The 22,696-nt window shown below is 41.6% G+C and overlaps 2 protein-coding genes across 4 annotated transcripts in view; both read left to right on the top strand.

Annotated features, from left to right (window-relative positions):
• LOC109615482 (zinc finger protein 501-like) overlaps positions 1-22,696 on the top strand; it is a 1,152,720-nt gene that overhangs the window by 734,171 nt on the left and 395,853 nt on the right. The gene's annotated exons all lie outside the window — the stretch shown is intronic.
• LOC114840350 (zinc finger protein 260-like) lies at positions 2,292-21,924 on the top strand. Of its 2 annotated transcripts, none has more exons than XM_029123514.2 (3): positions 2,292-2,424; positions 9,318-9,546; positions 17,979-21,924. In XM_029123514.2, exons 1-3 carry the CDS (start codon positions 2,422-2,424, stop codon positions 19,625-19,627), a joined length of 1,881 nt encoding a protein of 626 aa, XP_028979347.2. In that variant the 5' UTR covers positions 2,292-2,421; the 3' UTR covers positions 19,628-21,924. The 2 variants fall into 2 exon arrangements, with proteins under 2 accessions (XP_028979347.2, XP_034151392.1); XM_034295501.1 differs by having other exon boundaries at positions 9,321-9,546.

Below are 22,696 nucleotides of genomic sequence, written 5' to 3' on the forward strand. Positions count from 1 at the left end.
AAGGACTGTCTGCAAATGGGGTTGGTCCTACTAACCTGGTTTTATATTACAGGCCTATCAAATGAGAGATTTGTGAACGAGATTCTACCTGGCAACTGAAAGGACGATTGGGATAACTATAGCACAAGTTCATTTTATAGTCGCTGGACAACACAGACTTTCAACTCCCTCCAAAGAGTTTCTATGGGCTGGAGATCTGGTGACTGGCTAGGGCCACTTCAGGATCTTGAAATGCTTCTTACGAAACCACTCCTTCGTTGCCCGGGCAGTGTGTTTGGGATCATTGTCATGCTGAAAGACCCAGCCATGTTTCATCTTCAATGCCCTTGCTGATGGAAGGAGGTTTTCACTCAAAATCTCACGATACATGGCCCCATTCATTCTTTCCTTTACACGGATCAGTCGTCCTGGTCCCTTTGCAGAAAAACAGCCCCAAAGCATGATGTTTCCACCCCCATGCTTCACAGTAGGTATGGTGTTCTTTGGATGCAACTCTGCATTCTTTCTCCTCCAAACACGAGTTGAGTTTTTACCAAAAAGTTATATTTTGGTTTCATTTGACCCTATGACATTCTCCCAATCCTCTTCTGGATCATCCACATGCTCTCTAGCAAACCTCAGACGGGCCTGGACATGTACTGGCTTAAGCAGGGGGACACATCTGGCACTGCAGGATTTGAGTCCCTGGCGGCGTAGTGTGTTACTGATGGTAGCCTAGGTCCCCCCGTGTGGTTCTGGGATTTTTGCTCACCGTTCTTGTGATCATTTTGACCCCACAGTGTGAGATCTTGCGTGGAGCCTCGGATCGAGGGAGATGGAGTGGTCTTGTATGTCTTCCATTTTCTTATAATTCCCACAGTTGATTTCCTCACACCAAGCTGCTTACCTATTGCAGATTCTGGTGTCCTTTGAACGCTTTTTGGTCTTTGCCATAGTGGAGTTTGGAGTGTGACTCTTTGAGGTTGTGGACAGGTGTCTTTTTTACTGATAACAAGTTCAAACAGGTGCCATTAATACAGGTAATGAGTGGAGGACAGAGAAGCCTCTTAAAGAAGAAGTTACAGGTCTGAAAGAGCCAGAAATCTTGCTTGTTTGTAGGAGACCAAAACTTATTTTACAGAGGAATTTACCAATAATTTCATTAAAAATCCTCCAATGGGATTTTCTGGATTTATTTTTCTCATTCTGTCGCTCATAGTTGAAGTATACCTATGATGAAAATTACAGGCCTCTCTCATCTTTCTAAGTGGGAAAACTTGCACAATTGGTGGCTGACTAAATACTTTTTTGCCCCACTGTAATTACATGTTGATGTTTTCAGTTGTAAAAACATCTGGTACTGTACTGATGGAGCTAAAAACTGGAACAAAAACTTACAGAGAAAGTATGCAAACATACCCTTTCTTTTCAGTATCACATTCACACATTAAACATTAATTTTATATTATTACAGATAAAATCCTACATCCACATCTCTAAAGGTGATACAGCAGGCTAATCGCCAGTAAAAATAAGTAATTGACAACTACATTAGATCATTGGCTGAATTGATAAGTAATCACCAAGTGGTGATAATCACCTCCATTAACAAAAGGAATAATGGATCTAAAGGCTATTCAGCAATTTGGAATGTGGTCAATCTGGTGGACGGAGTAAAACACCAGCAACAATTGCAAATACACAGTGCCCCTTGATTTCTTTGCATATAATCAATCTATAGAGTCTCCTGAACATTTCCTATAATACATTCACTGCGGCGTATAGAATAGTTTTTTTTTATAGGCCAATATGTATTTCATATCCATTGAGTTGCATTGTGGCCAATGGAATGGGTGGAGTAAAACAACAGCAACAATTGCAAATACAGAGTGCCCCTTGATTTCTTTACATATAATCATTCTATGGAGTCTCCTGAACATTTCATACAATACATTCACTGCGGCGTATATAACAGTTTATAACAGGGCAATATATATTTAATATCCATTGAGTTATATTGTGGACAATAGGATCTAGGATGGGTGGAGTAAAATGCCAGCAACAATTGCAAATACACAGTGCCCCTTGATTTCTTTGCATATAATTATTCTACCCACTTTCTTGAACATTTCCTAGAGTACATTTTTACAATATACACTAAGCAAAGTGTCAAAATCGATAAATGTAATATTATTAAAATCGCGTTTTACCGCGTACTTCTATTTTGAAGGCAAAATCCGAAAACCGGAAGTCTTATTGTTGCTACGGAATCTCTAATGTTGCCAGCATTACGTAGCCTTTTATATATGATGTCTATGCAGCCAACAATTTAAGCAGAACAGGAAGAAGAATTTGCACTTGTCTGTATCGGAGCAGTTGGTTTAATAGTTTAAGACATCAGGAACTTTTTCTGGATTACGAATATAGATCAATTTCGCTTGAATGGTAAGTGGTTAAAGAACAGTAATTCACTTTGTTACTCTGTGTTGTAACCATTCCTTGCTGTGCACCTCCGTCTTGCTAAAATATTGTTTTTAAGATTAACTTATTTTACAACTTTTATGAAATGGTCCTGTTCTGTGGAGTTAGATATCTGCCAAAAGATTAAGCGTACGTATTATTAGGATCGTAAGAAAATACATTAGTAAATTGGTATGGTAGTAATAAAAGTCATACGTAAAACATGAACTGTACGTGTGAAATTAGATCTGTGAACGCACAAACACCCTTTAACGACATTACAGTCTTAAATTTCGTCTCAATATATTTCCTTAGAAATCGTTTTTCTAAGTAAAAACTTTTGTCAGTAATCTGGCATCTGCATAGATATGACCCAAACCTAGCTCTTTGAAACTGTAAAGCTAGCAACAATAAGTTTGACCGCCTGGTCCAGTGCTCTACCAAAGCGTTGTCAAAGTTAATGTTGCTAGCTTTACAGCTTTTCAAAATAAAAGTCATTAGCTGTTTTTTTAGGATTGCATAACGATATTACACCAGTAGTCTATCATTGGTTTAGGCGTTAGGTAAAAATACTTGTGAGAATGACAAGAACACATTATACCCGTGCATAGAATATTCTTCTGAGCTGCAAAATATAATGAAGTGATTTAGGTCCAGATATTCCTTTTAAATATTACAGTCTAGCATGTGCTATTTCATAGCTGTGTTCTGTATATAGTATTCATGGTGGCTGTATGTGGCCGGGAACTTCTGTAGTGATTGCATAATATTTTAACACCATCTCATTTTGCAGCAACAACCTAGAGGGATAAAAAAAAAAATCCATATAGCAACGCTGTTTGAGTATTTGGAACCAGAACAAGTGTGTGGCCCTACACGATAAAACAATTTCTATACGTTTTTAGTGATTTTTATTACACATGAAACGTATGCACAAAGAACAAAGAACAGTTACATGAAAATCGGCTTTTACAATTAAGAAAGAGACTTTTAAATTGAAATATTGCAGGATACCTTTTTCCGGTTTCCCTGATTTCCTGTTGTTCACACTGCCTCTGTCTTTGAAAATTAATTCATACAAATTAGAACCATATTCCTTATTTGGGTATTAGGAGCACAAACTCTATGGCCAGTCAGGCAAACAATTATTCCATGTCGTTGACAATCCGCAACGTTATATAGAGAACTAAATAAATAGGGGTTGAGTGTCCATTTTCTGTCTCCATCAAAGTGGATGAATGACCCAACCCAGTGGCCGGAGGGGTCATATCCTGATATTTACAACCACCTTATTGAATCTTCAGTTAATGTATTTGACATCTGTCATTTTCTTTTGCTGTATTGGTAGTGTGTCCAATGTGACATTACTGTAAACAAATTAAATCGCAAACATTTTAAGCAAGCTTACTAGCTAGCACCCTGCAACTATAAGGTAGGCTATAACGTACAATAGACAATAATTCCATCCCCACCCGTGTCACATACAGTTCACAAACACATGCACAAATGTACTGATTATTGATGCATCACGCCAAATAATTCAAGGGAACGCCATGCACCAACCTGACATTGATTTTCATCCTCTCATATAGGGGTTTACACTGCTAGCAAACTGAGGAATTACAAATTATGATGTAAAATCTCTTCAGGGAAGTGCATTTTCAGAATGTTTTTTGTATGGCCTTTTCTGCATCATGCACTTCTTTGACTTAAGATTATAACTGTTGACTTTAGCATCATTAACTAACTTGGGATGAAATGTTTGTCACAGACATCAATGTGTTGACTGGACAGGTCCCATAGTTGACCATTTTCACCCTCTCTGCGGATGACCTGAAGCCACAGATCTCTTCTTTTGCTGTCCTTCACGTCTTTGGGGAGTAAAGGAAAGCATAAACTTGGGTTTTTTCTCTTATTCAACATGCAAAACTCTACGCAGCATCTTTATGGCATGGTACCAGTAACATTTCCAATTTCCGCCATTGACATTTTTACAGTGCTAGCTTTCCCCCATAAAGGGGAGTGGTTGTTCGGACAAGAGAAAAGGGACGTATAGCTGCTTTCATCTATATGCAGCTGTGCTCAAAAGTTTGCATACCCTGCAGAAATAGTGAAATTCTGGCAGTGATTTCTATTTTACTTAAGGATAGTGATCATGTGAAGCCATTTATTACAGACACACCAGGTGACACGCACAGTTTAAAATGACTATTAAGTGTGAATTTCCCACACCTGTGGCGTTTTAAATTGACATTTTTATGGGTATAAATAATCAATGAGTTGGTTAGCTCTCACGTTGATGCACTGAGCAGGCGAGATACAGAGCCATGGGGAGCAGAAAAGAACTGTCCAAAGACCTGTTTAACAAGGTACGCCTTGCAAATACCAGTCAGGTCTGTTCAATCACTTATTAGGAAGTGCATAATTCAGGCATCTCTTTAAACCAAGCCACGGTCAGGTAGACCAAGAAAGATTTCATCCAAAACTGGCAGAAGAATTGTTTGGGATGAATAGGAAAACCCACAGGTAACCTCAGGTCAAATAAAATTATCTCTGTAAAAAGACTTGTTGCAAGGGTTGTTGCAAGGAGCACAATACGACAATACTTGAACAAAAATTAAACTTCAGACAATTTTAATTCTTCAGCACGAAAGCTGCGCATGGGACGCCTTTGGACTTTCCAGCACGACAATGACCCTAAGCACAAGGCCAAGTTGACCCTCCAGTGGTTACAGCAGAAAAAGGTGAAGGTTCTGGAGTGGCCATCAATCTCCCGACCTTAATATCATCGAGGGAGATCTCAAAAGTGCATTTCATGCAGGACGACCAAAGACTTTGCCTGACCTGGAGGCATTTTGCCAAGACGAATGGGCAGCTATACCACCTGCAAGAATTCAAAGCCTCATAAACAACTATTACTGACTGCCTCCTATGTGTCCTTGCATAAAATAATGTGTTAACTTTATAATTATTGGAGGACATGTAAGAACTATGGAAGATCAACATCATGGAAATAAAGATTCTCCCCTGACTACCGGTTGCATTAATTTTGTTCATGGATCAAAAGTGGACAGAATCTAACACATGGTTGGTCAATAATTCATTGTAATGATAAACACATATGAAATCATAGCCCACTGTCCTTCCAATGGCTATGGGCAATACTGACTCCTATGAACGAAATGTCCGGAAATATAACTCTTCACTGAAGGACTTGAAAAGATCAGTTGTAACTCCCATCACTATTCCATATATCCAATCGACCCCCACCCTTAAACAAATATTCTTGTCCAGTACTTTATTGTACCTTTCAATACATGAGGGCAGCTATACATCACTTCCCTCTCACCTGAACGGCGAGAAAAAGTAACTAGTTTTCCCTTTTTTTTTTCTTCCCCAATGAGTGAGGAACACTAAAATAAATATGTTCATTTTAGTAGCTTTTATCCTTCTCTACCACAATTTTTAATAGCTCACTATCCATATGAGCTACAAATCTACAAACACGTGGTGTGTTCTTTTACCTCATTCTATTTATATATAAAATATATTTTGTTATTAAAACTCAATTACTTACTTTACATGAACTTTTTTTATTAACTTCCAATCCAGATGACATGGACTTCTAAAACCACTTGCATTTTGTTCATTGACCTTCTTTGTCAAGAGCATGCCCTTTAGTGTGCCATTTTAGATTTCTGTAAATTTACAGGAATTTATCTTTCTAAACACATTTTTAATAGCTCACTATCCATATGAGTTAGAGATCTACAAACAAGTGTAGTGTGTTGTTTCCCCCTACTCTCACCGGTACACATTTTAATTGTTATACAAAATTTCTTGCCATGTTTAATTTTTTTATTGTTTTTATTTCTTGTGTGTAAATAGTTTTCATTCTTTTGTGCAGAGGTGTCAAACCAGTTCCATGGAGGGCCGATTGTCTGCAGGTTTTCACTCTCACCTTGTGCTTGATTGATTAATTAGGTAACTAATTGGTTAGTTTCTACCCTCACCTGATTGTTTAGATTTGAACTGGGAACCAATTTAAAGGAAATACCTGCAGACACTCTGCCCTCATTGGTACCAGTTTGTCACCGCTTGCTTTAGTGTATTCAGGATATACTTGCACTGAAACCAGACATTTATTTAATTTCATCCATTCATTTGCCTAGTTGGAGCCATTGATCACAGTGCCTACTTGCAATGATTATTTTGTTCCAGCGGTTATTGCAATATTGATGGAATTAATAAAACACAATAATGTTAACATTCCTCACCTACAAATAATTTTCCTGTTGCAACTTTTGTTTATATTTCATTGTCAAATAACTACTTAGTAGTTAGAAATGTGAAACTTCGCTCTGGCCATGGGTTCGAGCCCCGGTCATGCCACTGCCGATTGCGGCCGGGGTGTCTGGTAGGCTGGTGCATATTGGGGGAGGTAATCGGTATAGAGGATTTCCTTGTGCCATCGTGTACCAGCAACGTCTCTGGTGGGGTGCGTGCCTCTGACCTGACCATCCATATAAGGTAATGTGAGCGTGCGTTTCCTCCAATGTGTTGGCTCACATTGACTTCATGTTTAAGGGAGGGGGTGTAAAGAACCGGCTGATTAGACAGGTTTCAGAGGAAGCCTGTAGCGATCTACGACTCCACTGACTCTGCAGGGACAGTTCTAGTGGTGGCACATGGTTGTACAGTGGGGTTGGGAGAAAAAGGGGTAAAATATGAAAATTAAAAAGAAAATAATAATAATAAAATGTGAAACTCAAAACATCATTCTTAGCATTTTGTTTAATATTTGTCCAGGTACAAACTGTACTGGCTTGCAGTAAAAGTGGGTGACAAGGGTGGGAATGTTCAGTAATTATATTTATTGTCTGATTTCTAGCCAAAGATTTCTGCCGAGGTCTTGATGTACGGAAGGTGGAATCTGAGGACCCTTACTGTGGACACTACAATGTGTTTCAGTTTACCTCTGCAGTGGGCAGACACAGACCCAATCCAGATGTTTCTGGAGGAAAATGAGAATGGACTCTGTGATTGATGTATAGAGTCAAGTTGGAATTGACTGTGAGGTTTTTAATAACTCACTATCCAACTGTTTTCAGATGGGAGTATACTGTCACAGTTGATGGAAGGCAGGACACGAGGAGCAGAGTTATAGCTTTGTTTTAATTATAACAATAAAACAACAAAAGGAAAGGCAAAATGCAAACTAATACACAACACAAATGGCACAAACAAGATTTCCATTTCATCTGGATTGGAAGGTATTAAAAACAGTTAATGAGAATTAGGTAGAAGAGTTGTAATGCGTGTAATTGTAAAATAAATTCAGGATTGTCAATTTGGAAAATATCAGAGGTATACCTTTTCAGAAGAGAGGTAAATGAACACAACATACTTGTTTTTGGATTTCTAACTCATATGGATAGTGAGCTATTAAAGAGTGGTTTCAAAAGAAATTCCTATGAATTAACTGAAATTGGAAATGGCAAAACTATCTTCAAAATGCAAGTGGTTTTAGAGGTCCATGTCATCTGGATTGGAAGCTAAAACATTGTATAAAAAGATCAATTCTGATATAATCACCGAAATGTAGAAGGGCAAATCTAAAGGTCAGTGACCAACATACAAGTGGTTGTAGGTGTATATGTCACCTCTATAGGAATCTATTAAATGTAATGTATACGGTTTAACAACCAAAATATATGTAGAAAATGTATAGTTTTTTTTTAACAACACAAAACGTCTCTGTACCTATGATTTTCCTTCACATGGGCAGGTATTATTAGGTTGATACGAAATAAAATATATTTTTTTAGTCACATTGAATCAGTGGTATTTCACTTTCATGAACAGACATTCGACAGCGTTTTGCATCCTTTTGGGCTCTGCAAAACGAAAAGTTTGGTTTACGATTAAATCAAAGGGTCTACCTTACTCTCTACCCTAAACAAATTGTATATAGTCCACTGTGGTCTTTGTACGATTTTTTTATTTTTATTTTTGGAAGAGGTATTGACGATCAAACTCTGAATATAAAACATAGAACTAAATGTACCCCGGTTGTTGTAATATTTTTGTTGAATTGGTCATTGGTGACTAGTAAACAGTATCCTTGGTATTTTGTTTTGTGAGTAATTATTTAGCATAATACATTTGTCGATTTACATTTGATGAATTGGCCTACGCAATAAGCCGAATCTCCTATTGAAAATCTGTATCGTGGTAAGTAGCCTATAGCCTATGGTTTGTATTATGTTTCAGTACTAGCCTAACTAAGTTTTTGAATGGTCACTGAAATCTTGTATTTCATTTGTAAGTTCCTTTGAAATTCAACCGGGGCTCTGATCATTAATCTGGGATTATCGTCTCTAAATAGGTTTCCTTTTTTTAGTTTAGAATTCTGACAATGCATTACATTTATATAAAAGTAATGGAAGGAGGTTTTTCCTTTCAGAATGGAAGTTTTACTTTAATTACAAACCCAAACGCCAATTTACGTAGGCATTTGACCCTCCTGTTGTTAACTATTGTCAGATTTATCCTAATACCTTTCATCCGGGTTACTCTAGAATTCATTTTTAGTTAACAGATAATCAAAAAGGTAAAACTGTCAATTTCTGTATTGTACTTTATTGAACTGTATTGTTCAATAATGTGTATTTGTTTTCACTTTCCAAGGAAATAATGATCCGTGATATAACTGAAAAGTAGTTTCCCTTTTCTTGGGTCAAGTTAAAGAAAGTGCACCTCATATAGGACACAGGTCTATTATGATCGTGATTGTTTTTATTTTTCCCCATTGTGATCATATTTTATTCCAAGAAACATGTATATCATGGATGGCTCTGATTTGGTCTTTATTATAGCAGATGGAGGACAAACCCAGCCTGCTGCTCTCCTTCCAAACTAAGCCCAAACAAGAGGCACTGGATTCTGATTGTGAAGCTCAATGGGCATTGGGGGATTCAGAGATGGCATCAGTAAAGCTGGAGGAAAAAAGTCAAAAACTGGGGCTGGATGTTACTATTAAAGATGAAGAGGAGGAGAAGAATGTGGTTATCATTAATAATGGAGAGGGAGATTTACTCACTCAAGGTAAGAACTGGTGTAATTTTGTCATTGTCAATGTGGTAATTTGTTGTTTTTGACGGACCGCGTAAACTGAGCTGGCTTCAAAGAGTAAATGTCACTGCCTGACTGACTGACTACCCCTTGTTAAGTAGCATAGTGGTTAGAGACGCAGACTCGGGATGTACCAATTCCATCTTCGACTCCTGTCAACGTCACAACACATTATTCCTTAGGGTTTGTTCAGGACAGCCAACAATGTCACTGTGTACAACCTTCAGTTGCTACGTTATAGGAAGCATGCATTAAAACAATTCTGATGGATATAAAAATGTGTTCAGGATCATCAAACGCTTCACTGGCTACACAATTTTTTTTCTTTTCACAAAACAGTAAGTTATTGTCACCTATACTGATGTGCAAAGTGTTGAAGTCTAACACTTCCCCGAGTTGGTTTGATGGAAAGGAGAATAACACAACAGGAGTCAGGTCAGTTACCAATTTCGTATATTCCGTTTATTACAGAAGCTTCTGGAGACAGAGTGCCGCCCCACAATGTCTAAAGATGAGCAGTCACACAAGTATTATTTATACTGCAAACACGCCTAACAAGCGGGTGGGGGTGGGGGTGGGGGTGGGGGGGGGGGGTAGCCAAGCATGTGTGCCATTGGTCCAGTTTATGTTCTTTACTTTATATGTGTTCGTGCAGCCCAACCATCATCTTGCCCTTGTGGTTTCTGTCTTGTCTATTCTTAATTCAGCCCTGCCGTGTGTGTGTGATTAATCTGTCCCCCTCTGTTTCCTGTTAGTCTGACACACAGGCTTAGTCTGCTCTTCCACCTCAGCAACAGCCTAAATAAGATTTCCTGTTTTCTACTTGCAACTTTCAGTTTCAGCTTATGGCACATACATTCAACATCTTGCTTCCATGCTCACAACAGTTTGACAGCTTATACATTCAGTGTATCCACAAAAGGCAAAAGCCTGTAACTCTATCATTGGTCGGAAATTAGTTTTTGTTATTTTTGGAACATTGAAAGATCTGCTTCATCATGTGGACAAATATTGAGTACTTTTTTTTGTTGAGAAAATAGTGCTAGAGAAGCCAAGGCAGAATCCTGTAACATCAGTTACGGTTATTTTTCTTTATTTCGCTGCACTCCGGAACGCTTAAATTGAGTTAAGGTGTTCTGCCTTTGTTTTGCTGTGCATCAGTGAAGTGAAGTTACCGAGTTACGGTGTCATGCCCATGTAATAATATAAGATTAGGCTACAACATAAATTGATGGAGGATGGATGGATAGACTGGCAATCTACAAAAATGTGTTCTTAGTTAACAAGTAACTACTTGACAAACAAAACCAAGTGCTAGGCTAACTACTTGACAAACAAAAACATACTTCAGCCATAAGCGATCAGAATGCAAACAAGGCAGTGGAAACAAACAATAACTAGTTGGCTTGCCAGCTGGAAGTAATCGTAAATCATACGCAATGAAGTGTGATATAGGCTAGTCAGTGCCAGCCTGACATTGACAGACAAGGAATAAACGCTTGTGGGTTAGGGCTCGAGTAGACAACACCGAAGTAGCTTAATCACACACACACATGAGCTGAAGAGTAACAGGTCACAATTAAATAGGTCACCTACATTTTCTGGTAACCTGCTTAAAATGCATTGCAGCGTTCAATCCAAAACATGACTTTGAAAATTTCTCGCTGGCGTTTAACACGTTAAATCCATAACATGAGTCGTTCTTGAGTATCCTAATCTGGCATTCATCCAATTCCGTCCAAAACACGAGTGTTGTATCCTTTAATATATGTTGCTTTAGTAAACCTTGCTCTCGATGAAATGGTTGCAAAACTTTATCCTCCCACATGCCAAACGTTATTCCCCCACATACAAAACAATTTGGTTTGATCAATGTCATCTGTCTACATTTGTCAAGTCAAAAAACAGTACAATGTTTATCATTATACAGACTTAATATAGTGATCTGCAACCAAGTGAGCAATCAAATGGAATTTGACACCTTATGCCTTGGCATGACCCCTTTATTATTTTGCAGACAAGGCAAAGGCAGAGTACATTAACTTCGGAATGAGGGTCGAAGGTCAAGTTTGGGCTCAAGATTTTTATGTAGATAAATAACTTGCCTCATTTTCTATATTCTGCCTACAATTAATTTGCCTGGACAACAAAACAACTTTAAAGTCATTTTTCTCAGTGCTACACTCTGGCGAGTTAAGGTATTTTGCCTTTGTAGGGCATTATGTTGATAGATATTTCAGGTGGATTTTCAAATGATGTATAAGTATTTGTTCAGGTTGGACAAAACCTTTGCTGGCTGAATGATTCTCTCGTCTTTTCAACACCATACCATACCATACCATCTTCTTCCGCTTATCCGGGGCCGGGTCGCGGGGGCAGCAGTCTAAGCAGGAATGCCCAGACTTCCCTCTCCCCAGACACTTCCTCCAGCTCTTCCGGGGGGACACCGAGGCGTTCCCAGGCCAGCCGGGAGACATAGTCCCTCCAGCGTGTCCTAGTTCTTCCACGGGGTCTCCTCCCTTTGGTACGGGACCGGAACACCTTCCCAGGTAGGCGTTCCGGAGGCATCCGAAATAGATGCCCAAGCCACCTCAGCTGACCCCTCTCGATGTGGAGGAGCAGCGGCTCTACTCGGAGCTCCTCCCGGGTGACCGAGCTTCTCACCCTATCTCTAAGGGATCGCCCAGCCACCCTGCGGAGAAAGCTCATTTCGGCCTCCTGTATCCGGGATCTTGTCCTTTCGGTCATGACCCAAAGCTCATGACCATAGGTGAGAGTAGGAACGTAGATTGACTGGTAAATCGAGAGCTTTGCCTTGCGGCTCTGCTCTTTCTTCACCACGACAGACCGATACATCGACCGCATTACTGCAGAAGCTGCACCGATCCGTCTGTCAATCTCCCGTTCCATCCTTCCCTCACTCGTGAACAGGACCCCTAGATACTTAAACTCCTCCACTTGAGGCAGGTACTCCCCACCAACCTGAAGTGGGCAAGCCACCCTTTTCCGACTGAGGACCATGGCCTCGGATTTGGAGGTACTGATTTTCATCCCCACCGCTTCACACTCGGCTGCAAACCGTCCAAGTGCATGCTGAAGGTCCTGGCTTGAAGGGGCCAACACGACAACATCATCCGCAAAGAGCAGAGACGAAATCGTGTGGTCCCCAAACCTGACACCCTCCGGCCCCTGGCTGCGCCTAGAAATTCTGTCCATAAAAATTACGAACAGAACCGGTGACAAAGGGCAGCCCTGCCGGAGTCCAACATGCACAGGGAACAAGTCTGACTTACTGCCGGCAATGCGGACCAAGCTCCTGCTTCGGTCGTACAGGGACCTGACAGCCCTTAGTATAGGACCCAGGACCCCATATTCCCGAAGCACTCTCCACAGGATGCCGCGAGGGACACAGTCGAATGCCTTCTCCAAATCCACAAAACACATGTGGACTGGTTGGGCAAACTCCCATGAACCCTCCATCACCCTGTAGAGGGTATAGAGCTGGTCCAGTGTTCCACGGCCTGGATGAAAACCACACTGTTCCTCCTGAATCCGAGGTTCTACTATCGGCCGTATTCTCCTCTCCAGAACCCTGGCATAGACTTTCCCGGGGAGGCTGAGAAGTGTGATCCCCCTATAGTTGGAACACACCCTCCGGTCCCCCTTCTTAAAAAGAGGGACCACCACCCCGGTCTGCCATCCCAGAGGCACTGTCCCTGATTGCCACGCGATGTTGCACAGGCGTGTCAGCCAAGACAGCCCCACAACATCCAGAGACTTGAGATACTCAGGGCGGATCTCATCCACCCCCGGTGCCTTGCCACCGAGGAGTTTCTTAACCACCTCTGTGACTTCAGCCCGGGTGATGGACGAGTCCACCTCTGAGCCCTCATCCTCTGCTTCCTCAATGGAAGACGTGACGGCGGGATTGAGGAGATCCTCGAAGTACTCCTTCCACCGCCCGACGACATCCCCAGTTGCCCACCTCACCTCAACAGTTGCCCACCTCTACTGTAAACAGCGTTGGTAGGGCACTGTTTCCCTCTTCTGAGGCGCCGGACGGTTTGCCAGAATCTCTTCGAGGCCAGCCGATAGTCCTTCTCCATGGCCTCACCGAACTCCTCCCAGGCCCGAGTTTTTGCCTCCACAACCACCCGGGCTGCAGTCCACTTGGCCTGTCGGTACCCGTCAGCTGCCTCAGGAGTCCCACAAGCCAACCAGGCCTGATAGGACTCCTTCTTCAGCTTGACGGCATCCCTTACTTCCGGTGTCCACCACCGGGTTCAGGAATTGCCGCCTCGACAGGCACCGGAGACCTTACGGCCACAGCTCCGAGCGGCTGATTCGACAATGGCGGTGGAGAACATGGTCCACTCGGACTCAATATCTCCAGCCTCCCTCGGGATCCAGTCAAAACTCTGCCGGAGGTGGGAGTTAAAGATCTCTCTGACAGGAGACTCGGCCAGACGTTCCCAGCAGACCCTTACAGTACGCTTGGGCCTGCCGAGTCTGTCCAGCTTCCTCCCCCGCCATCGGATCCAACTCACAACCAGGTGGTGATCAGTTGACCGCTCCGCCCCTCTCTTCACCCGAGTGTCCAAGACATGTGGCCGCAGGTCAGATGAAACGACAACAAAGTCGATCATCGACCTGCGGCCTAGGGTGTCCTGGTGCCACTTGCACTGATGGACACCCTTATGCTTGAACATGGTGTTCGTTATGGACAAACTGTGACTAGCACAGAAGTCCAATAACTGAACACCGCTCGGGTTCAGATCAGGGGGGCTGTTCCTCCCAATCACGCCCCTCCAGGTGTCACTGTCGTTGCCCACGTGGGCGTTGAAGTCCCCCAGTAGAACGATAGAGTCCCCAGTCGGAGCACTTTCCAGCACCCCTCCCAGAGACTCCAAGAAGGTCGGGTACTCTGCACTGCTGTTCGGCCCGTAGGCACAAACAACAGTGAGAGACCTATTCCCGACCCGTAGGCGCAGGGAAACGACCCTCTCGTTCACCGGGGTAAACTCCAACACATGGCGGCAGAGCTGGGGAGTTATAAGCAAACCAACACCAGCCCGCCGCCTCTCACCATGGGCAACTCCAGAGTGGTGAAGAGTCCATCCTCTCTCAAGGAGTGTGGTTCCAGAGCCCAAGCCGTGTGTAGAGGTGATCCCGACTATCTCTAGTCGGAACCTCTCAACCTCATGCACCATCTCAGGCTCCTTCCCTGCCAGCGAGGTGACATTCCACGTCCCTAGAGCTAGTTTCCGTGTCCAGGGATCGGGTTGTCTAGGCCCCCGCCTTCGATTGCCGCCCGATCCTCTCTGCACCGGCCCCTTTTGGTCCCTCCCGGCCCCGGCCGGGCCCCATGGGGAAAGGCCCGGCCACCAGGCGCTCGCGAACGAGCCCCAACCCCGGGCCTGGCTCCAGGGTGGGGCCCCGGCTGCGCCATGCCGGGCGACGTCACAGAACACACGATTTCTTTCATCATTAAGGGGTCTTTTCAACACACGAACCAGAAATAGAACCGGGCAAGCTGAGTTCAGCTGCCCACAGTTGAAAGTGATGAATGTTGATGTCCTACTGGATTCAAACCCAGGTGACCCATGTGAGTGGCTGTGTCTTTAACCACTACACCACAGTGCTTTATGGTTGCCCACTGTCGGTATAAGAAGCTCGATATTATATCATTTTATCTCGCATTATCATTGCTCCAAGTTTGCATATTTCACTACACACCATTATCCACCGTGTTAAACTGACTAAAGTTTCTTGTTAAGTTTACCTCCACCACAAATAGCATCTATGAAATATATGGCTTTTGCCCCTGGCCGTTTTAACAGCTTATTAGCCAGTAACAGGCTTACTACTGTCTAACTTACTACTTGAACTTAACACAGTAAAAGCTATTTCATGGCACAAAAACTTTGTTTTTCTTTGGTTCGTGAATGACATTTATACAATAACTATCGATGTAGGTGAATATACCGACGTTTTTGTCAAGAGAAGAGACGAGAGAATCGTGGAGACCCCTAATATTTTACTGCCCAAGTTTTTTTTTAATCTAGCCTATATTACCCTAAAAATCCATCATGGATGCATCCAACAGATATAGTCGGCAAATAAAGTTTTATTTTAGGTTACCTCTAACGTAGCTACTGAAGCTTGTAGCCAGCAAAGTTTTGTCTATCCTGACCCAAAAGCATGCACGGATGTGTACTTCCAAAATGCACCAGATGTAGACCCAATATAACCATGAACAGTTTTATTTTAGGCTTACTACAACATAGCTGCTGAAGGTTGTAGCCAGCAAAGTTTTTATCTATCCAGAACAAATCCTTAGGCACAAATTGCTTTGACTGTGATGAGATTCGAACGTGAGACCTATTGGTTGCAGGTCTGCATCTCTAACCACTACGCTATTTAACAAGTCAGTGACAGCATGGTTGACATTTCTCTATTGGAAATGTTTTATATTTTGAGATACTGCCTTTTTGCTATTAGCTGTAGTCATCAAGATTGAAACAAAAAAAGTAATGAAATGTTTCTCTGTGTAATTTATCTAGAATATATGAAGTTGTCACTTTTGAATTTCTGAAAAAATTTACTTTTCCACAATATTCAAATTTTGAGATGCACCTGTATATGAAATTGATACGCTGTAAATATTTTATCTGCAACTATCTTACTTGAGCCCTAACCTGGGAACAATAATAAATAATATTTACCAAACAAAATAGTGTTGGACCCACAATGTACAACGACAGGAATTAGCACAGGTTTCCCACCCCATTGTGCAGGGGCAATCCCATCAGCCCTTGCCTAAAATTCCTACCAAGGGCAGTACTCTCTAGTGGAACTAAACAAATCTGATTTCAGTATATTACACTCCTGTTTGGCTACATAAGTTAAAAGTATTAAAACTAAAGCAGTAGTAATGAAAAGTTTAGCTCTTGGACCGCTCTTCGGTATCAGAAACTGGATCCAGAAATGGAAGTGGGTCTACCTTGGAATACTGAGAATGTGTTGCTTTTTTATTAATAAAGGGTTAGAATTCTAGTAAAAGCAATGGTATTAAAGTAGTAAGGGGAGACACTTAATTAGAAATACCAGAAATAGTATTTTATAATGAGAACAGGAGAGAGGAGGAAGTTTAGGAGATTGTTGAAGTCTAACACTTCCCCGAGTTGGTTTGACGGAAAGGAGAATAACACACCAGGAGCCGGGTCAATTCCAAACACGTATAATCATTTTATTGCAGAAGCTTCTGGGGACGGCGTGTCAGCCCCAACAACGTCCGAATATCAGCAGTAGCACAAGTACTATTTATACTATGAATACGCCTAGAAAGCGAGGGGCAGAGGTAGCCAAGTGTGTGTGTCATCTGTCATGTTATGTTCTTTGTCTTCTATGTGTTCGCGTAGCCCATCTTACCCTTGTGGTTTCTACCCTGTGCCTATTCTTAATCCACCCCTCCCCAGACTATGTGCCTGTGATATTTATCTGTCCCCATCTGTTTCCTGTTAGTCTGACACACAGGCATAGTCTGCTCTTCTTCCCCAGAAACAGCCTAAATAGATTTCCTGTTTTCAACTTACAACCTCAGTTTCAGCTTATGCCACATACATTCAATATTTTGCTTTAATGCTCACAACGGTTTGCCAGCTTATACATTGTTTATCCACAATAGGAAAGTAAAGGGAATGTTGAATGAAAAGGTTCAACATTTTATACAGTCATAGAAAGATTATAAAACAATGGGCCCCTGGGCACTGCACCTTTTAAAGCCTGAACACCACCAACGGCAAATGAAGCCAATAGCTTAATTATCGGCTTTACAACAGGATTTACACTGCATTCTCTCTTTTGTAGACAACACAATTTATCTGTATCCTGGACATGGGATTTACAACATAGAACTTACACACTCAAAGCAAACCGCTCATTTCAAAATCCTTCACAACCTCATCAAAGTCTGTTTTTATAAAAAACATTAGACTTTCAAGAGCCATAAGAGAAAATAGCCTGAAGACCTTTTTGGCTCGTGGGCCACATCAAGATTTTGATGGGTGTGTTGTTTTACTTTCCCTCAAAACTATTTTACTTTTTTATCTATTTGAAACTTTTGTCTTCCATCAAAATATAAAATTCTGTTCTCCACTCTAATCAGCAAATATTTTGCATTTCTTTCTCTAATGGTTGTCATGTCTGCACGCATGGCTAATCCCAGGTACACTTAAAGGCTTTGTCTCAAAGCTGTCAAAGGGTCTCTTTGCGACTCGATTTGAGTGCCCTAACTGCAATGTTAGGGTCTCTATCACTCCGCTGTGGAATAATGCTTGTTTCTAGAATCCTTGATAATACTGTGTCCCAAAATGTGTCTAAATGCCTTTTCATGTCTGTCACAGATGGGATTCCTGAAGTGGAGACACTTGGAGAGAAACAACAGGAAGACTACAATCATAAGAAGTCTCACCACTGTCCCCACTGTGAAAAAAATTTCTCATTTCTATCACTGTTAAAAAAACACATTAAGATCCATACTGGAGAGAAGCCTTACTCTTGTTCTGACTGTGGGAAGTGTTTCTCTCAATTAGGTCACCTTAAAGTTCACCAGCGCATACATACTGGTGATAAGCCTTACTCCTGTTCTGACTGTGGGAAGTGTTTCTCTCGATTAGGTCACCTTAAAATTCACCAGCGCGTACATACTGGTGAAAAGCCTTACTCCTGTTCTGACTGTGGGAAGTGTTTCTCTCGATTAGGTATTCTTAAAATTCACCAGCGCATACATACTGGTGATAAGCCTTACTCCTGTTCTGACTGTGGGAAGTGTTTCTCTCGATTATGTAGCCTTAAAATTCATTGGCGCATACATACTGGTGATAAGCCTTACTCCTGTTCTGACTGTGGGAAGTGTTTCTCTCGTTTAGGTAACCTTAAAGTTCACCAGCGCATACATACTGGTGATAAGCCTTACTCCTGTTCTGACTGTGGGAAGTGTTTCTCTCGATTAGGTGATCTTAAAATTCACCAGCGCATACATACTGGTGAAAAGCCTTACTCCTGTTCTGACTGTGGGAAGTGTTTCTCTCGATTAGGTAACCTTAAAATTCACCAACGCATACATACTGGTGAAAAGCCTTACTCCTGTTCTGACTGTGGGAATTGTTTTTCTCGATTAGGTCGCCTTAAATTTCATCAGCGCATACATACTGGTGATAAGCCTTACTCCTGTTCTGACTGTGGGAAGTGTTTTTCTCATTTAGGTCGGCTTAAAGTTCATCAGCTCATACATACTGGTGATAAGCCTTACTCCTGTTCTGACTGTGGGAAGTGTTTCTCTCGATTAGGTAACCTTAAAGTTCACCAGCGCATACATACTGGTGATAAGCCTTACTCCTGTTCTGACTGTGGGAAGTGTTTCTCTCGATTAGGTCACCTTAAAGTTCACCAGCGCATACATACTGGTGATAAGCCCTACTCCTGTTCTGACTGTGGGAAGTGTTTCTCTCGATTAGGTTGCCTTAAAATTCATCAGCGCATACATACTGATGATAAGCCTTATTCCTGTTCTGTCTGTGGAAAGTGTTTATCTCGATTAGGTAGCCTTAAAATTCACCAGCGCATACATACTGGTGATAAGCCTTACTCCTGTTCTGACTGTGGGAAGTGTTTCTTTCGATTAGGTGATCTTAATATTCACCAGCGCATACATACTGGTGAAAAGCCTTACTCCTGTTCTGACTGTGGGAAATGTTTCTCTCGATTAGGTCACCAGAAAGTTCACCAGCGCATACATACTGGTGATAAGCCTTACTCCTGTTCTGACTGTGGGAAGTGTTTCTCTCATTTAGGTCACCTTAAAATTCACCAGCGCATACATACTGGTGATAAGCCTTACTCCTGTTCTGACTGTGGGAATTGTTTTATCTCATCATTTAAACTTACTATACATCAGAGAGTCCATACTGGTGGTAAGCCTTACATGTCCACAGAAGCTTCCTCACTTCCATCATATCCTGGTAGAGACTTACAGAATGAGTTGGTGACATGAAAAGGGAAACAGTAAGAGGGGATTGGTTGTTTGTATCACTTTATACTGGATGTGTGTTTCTTAATTTTCAATCCTTCTATATTTGCATAGATTCTGTATGTCGGTATTAAAGATCTGCTTCATCATTTGGACAAATATTTTGAGTACTTTTATTTATTTTTTTGCGAAAATACTCCTAGAGTAGCCAAGGCAGTATTGCCTGGAAGCTTTTGTTAAAAAAATTACTTCTGTGTTGTTATTGTGTGTTTGTGTGTTCTGATCCGACCTTTTGATACCTAGGGGAAGAAATTGGCTTTAATCACTTTGATATTAATTTAATGTATAAACTGCCTAAATATAGTTTGATATTGTGTTACCAGAATAGACACAATTATCTAAGATCTAGGAGGGCTAGAAGAATATGGGGCACAGTTTACCCCATTAGTTGTCTAGATGGCATTTCATTATCAGATTAATCTGATACTGTTAGCTGTGTTACAGCTTTGATAGAAAAAAGTTTAGTTTCATTCGATTTCACTGCATTGAATTTTTCTTGTTTTATGTAGTAGATTACGTGAGATTATTGATGAATGTATGTTTTGTTACAAGTTTACACTGCGTTCACAATTATTAGGCACATTGTTCAACAATAAAATAAATCTTGAAATGCAATCACAATGCTTTATGTCAATTCAAAATATCATTGAACTTCAGTGAGTCATTGAACAGTGAACAGTGAGTTTTGATCTTTTTCAGGGGAATATATAAGGGTGCACAATTATTAGGCAACAATTGGTGGGCAGAATTATTAAGCATCAAAATTGCAAAAACAACTTCTCTCAACTTTTCAAAAAAAGAACCATAAACATGCATTTCATGATATGGAAGTTGAATATGATCTCCATTAGCTGATGCACAAACTACACTTCCTGTGGTCCACAGTAAAAATACCAGCTTGGCAAAACAAGAAAATAGATGAATACAGAATTACAAATAGTAGGATTGTACAGTATTTACACATTTTATGTTACTATCCTGACAATATTAACACATTTATTATCACTACAGTAAATGTCAGCAATGCACATTTGATTTCGAAATCTGCTTTGTTCTATGTTTTAAAAAAGATGAGCTGAAAGGGAGTCCCATTCTACCTTTGTACAATTCTAACCAATACAATTATGACAAAGGTTGCCATCGTTGTGGCTTGACTGACCATTGGGTACGCGATTGTCCTGAAAAGGACACAAGAGAAGATGGACAAATGAATAGGGACAATTTTAATTCCGGTGGATTTACAGTGAACAACCCAAGAGCACATAGGACTGAAAATGACCAGGGACGGGGTGGTCCGGGGCACATCTACCGGTGAGATCGATCCATTACATGACCCGCACATATTGATGTTATGCAGACACTTAATGTACAAGCTTTTAGAGAAAATGTAGAGTACCAAGTTAAACCCACGATGTTTCTTACAATTAATGGTAAACAGAATTTGTGGTTGATTCCGGAGTGGGATATTCTGTCCTTAGAGCCCAGGAATGGGATCCGCTTCCGAAATTAAGTGGTAGAACTATAATTACAGTAGGGGCAAGTGGGGGACACACCACTGAGCGATTTACAACCCCTCTGTCGGTTATAGACGACGAACGCCAGCGTTATCCAAGACATTCATTTCTGTTTTCCAATTGTTGTCCAGTTAATTTGTTAGCTAGGGATTTGATGACACAGTTAGGGATCACATTAGAATGTTCAGACAAAGGCATGCGAATTAAACATACTGTTTTGCAAGCATTTCAAAATAGTGTTCAGTCTGTTGATTATTGTTATTCATGGGATTTAGAGCTGTTTCACATGAGTTGGTAAATAAGGCGATGAATAGAGTAGAAACTGGTTCGGCTTTGTTTATGGATATGAGCGACTTGCGTTGCTCGGCGAAGGTTTCAGAGAGTCAGGATGTTGGTTTTGAGAAAGTGTGGTTCGACAATGGTAAAAGTGATTTTTTGGCAGGTGAATATGTATACTGGTCTTTGGAGGGTTTTTGTGCCTGGTCTGTGCGGAAGGTGAGAGAGGTGTCTCGCTTTTTTGATGTGGAGGGTTCAGACCCCCATGTTCCCCTTGCTAAACCTGTGTTTGGCACGTGGGCTAGCTTGGGTCCTTGGGTGAGGGGGTGCAATACAGTAGTGGACTGGGTCCCTTGTCACATGGTGGGAGTGGAATTCTCCGCGGCAGCCCAGGCCTATACAGAGAGGTTTGGGTGCCCCGTTTTGGGAAAACGGGAAGTACATCTTGTGCCGCATGAGGACTGGGTCCGCCAGGTCTGTGCAGTCCAGGTGGCTGCTACAGATCCTGGGTTAGTGGAAGTTCCACCCTCCTTGTGGTCACAGCATAAATATGATGTTGGGTTAATTAACAATGCACAGCCTCTTGTAGTTACACCTAGAGGACCCCATAGACCATGCCAGGCTCAATACCCACAGAAAGCAGAGGCTATTGAAGGGATAGCTCCCGTGTTTAAAGCATTGTTAGAAAAAGGCATAATTGTTTCATGTCCAAACAGCCCTTGTCGCACTCCTATTTTCCCAGTAAAGAAAGCCAAAGTTGTTGGACAACCTGTGGCTTGGCGATTTGTACAAGATGAAGCAGTATATGCGCGCACCGATTGTACCTGATCCATATACAATTATGACCCAGGTTCCGAGCAATAGTAATTTCTTCTCAGTGGTCGACCTAGCCAACGCTTTTTTTAGCATTCCTGTGCACAAGGATTCGCAATTTCGGTTCGCTTTAGAATTTTCCGGCCAATTGTACACGTGGACGAGATTACATCAGGGTTATTGTGAATCTCCTGCCGTGTTTGCGACCGCGCTAAAAGATCACTCGGAGGGGTTTCAATTTAAACATGGTAGTACTCTGATCCAATACGTTGATGATCTTCTTGTCTGTTCCCCAGATAAAGATACGTGTGAAAAAGACACTGTGCTGTTGTTACAGTACTTGGCCTCGCAAGGTCATGAAGCCAGTTTGAATAAATTGCAGTTTGTCCAGAAGGAGGTTATTTTTCTGGGCCATAAACTAACACCAGAG

The sequence above is a fragment of the Esox lucius genome, chromosome 11 (assembly GCF_011004845.1).
Source record: "Esox lucius isolate fEsoLuc1 chromosome 11, fEsoLuc1.pri, whole genome shotgun sequence".
In the NCBI taxonomy this organism is placed as follows: Eukaryota; Metazoa; Chordata; class Actinopteri; order Esociformes; family Esocidae; genus Esox; species Esox lucius.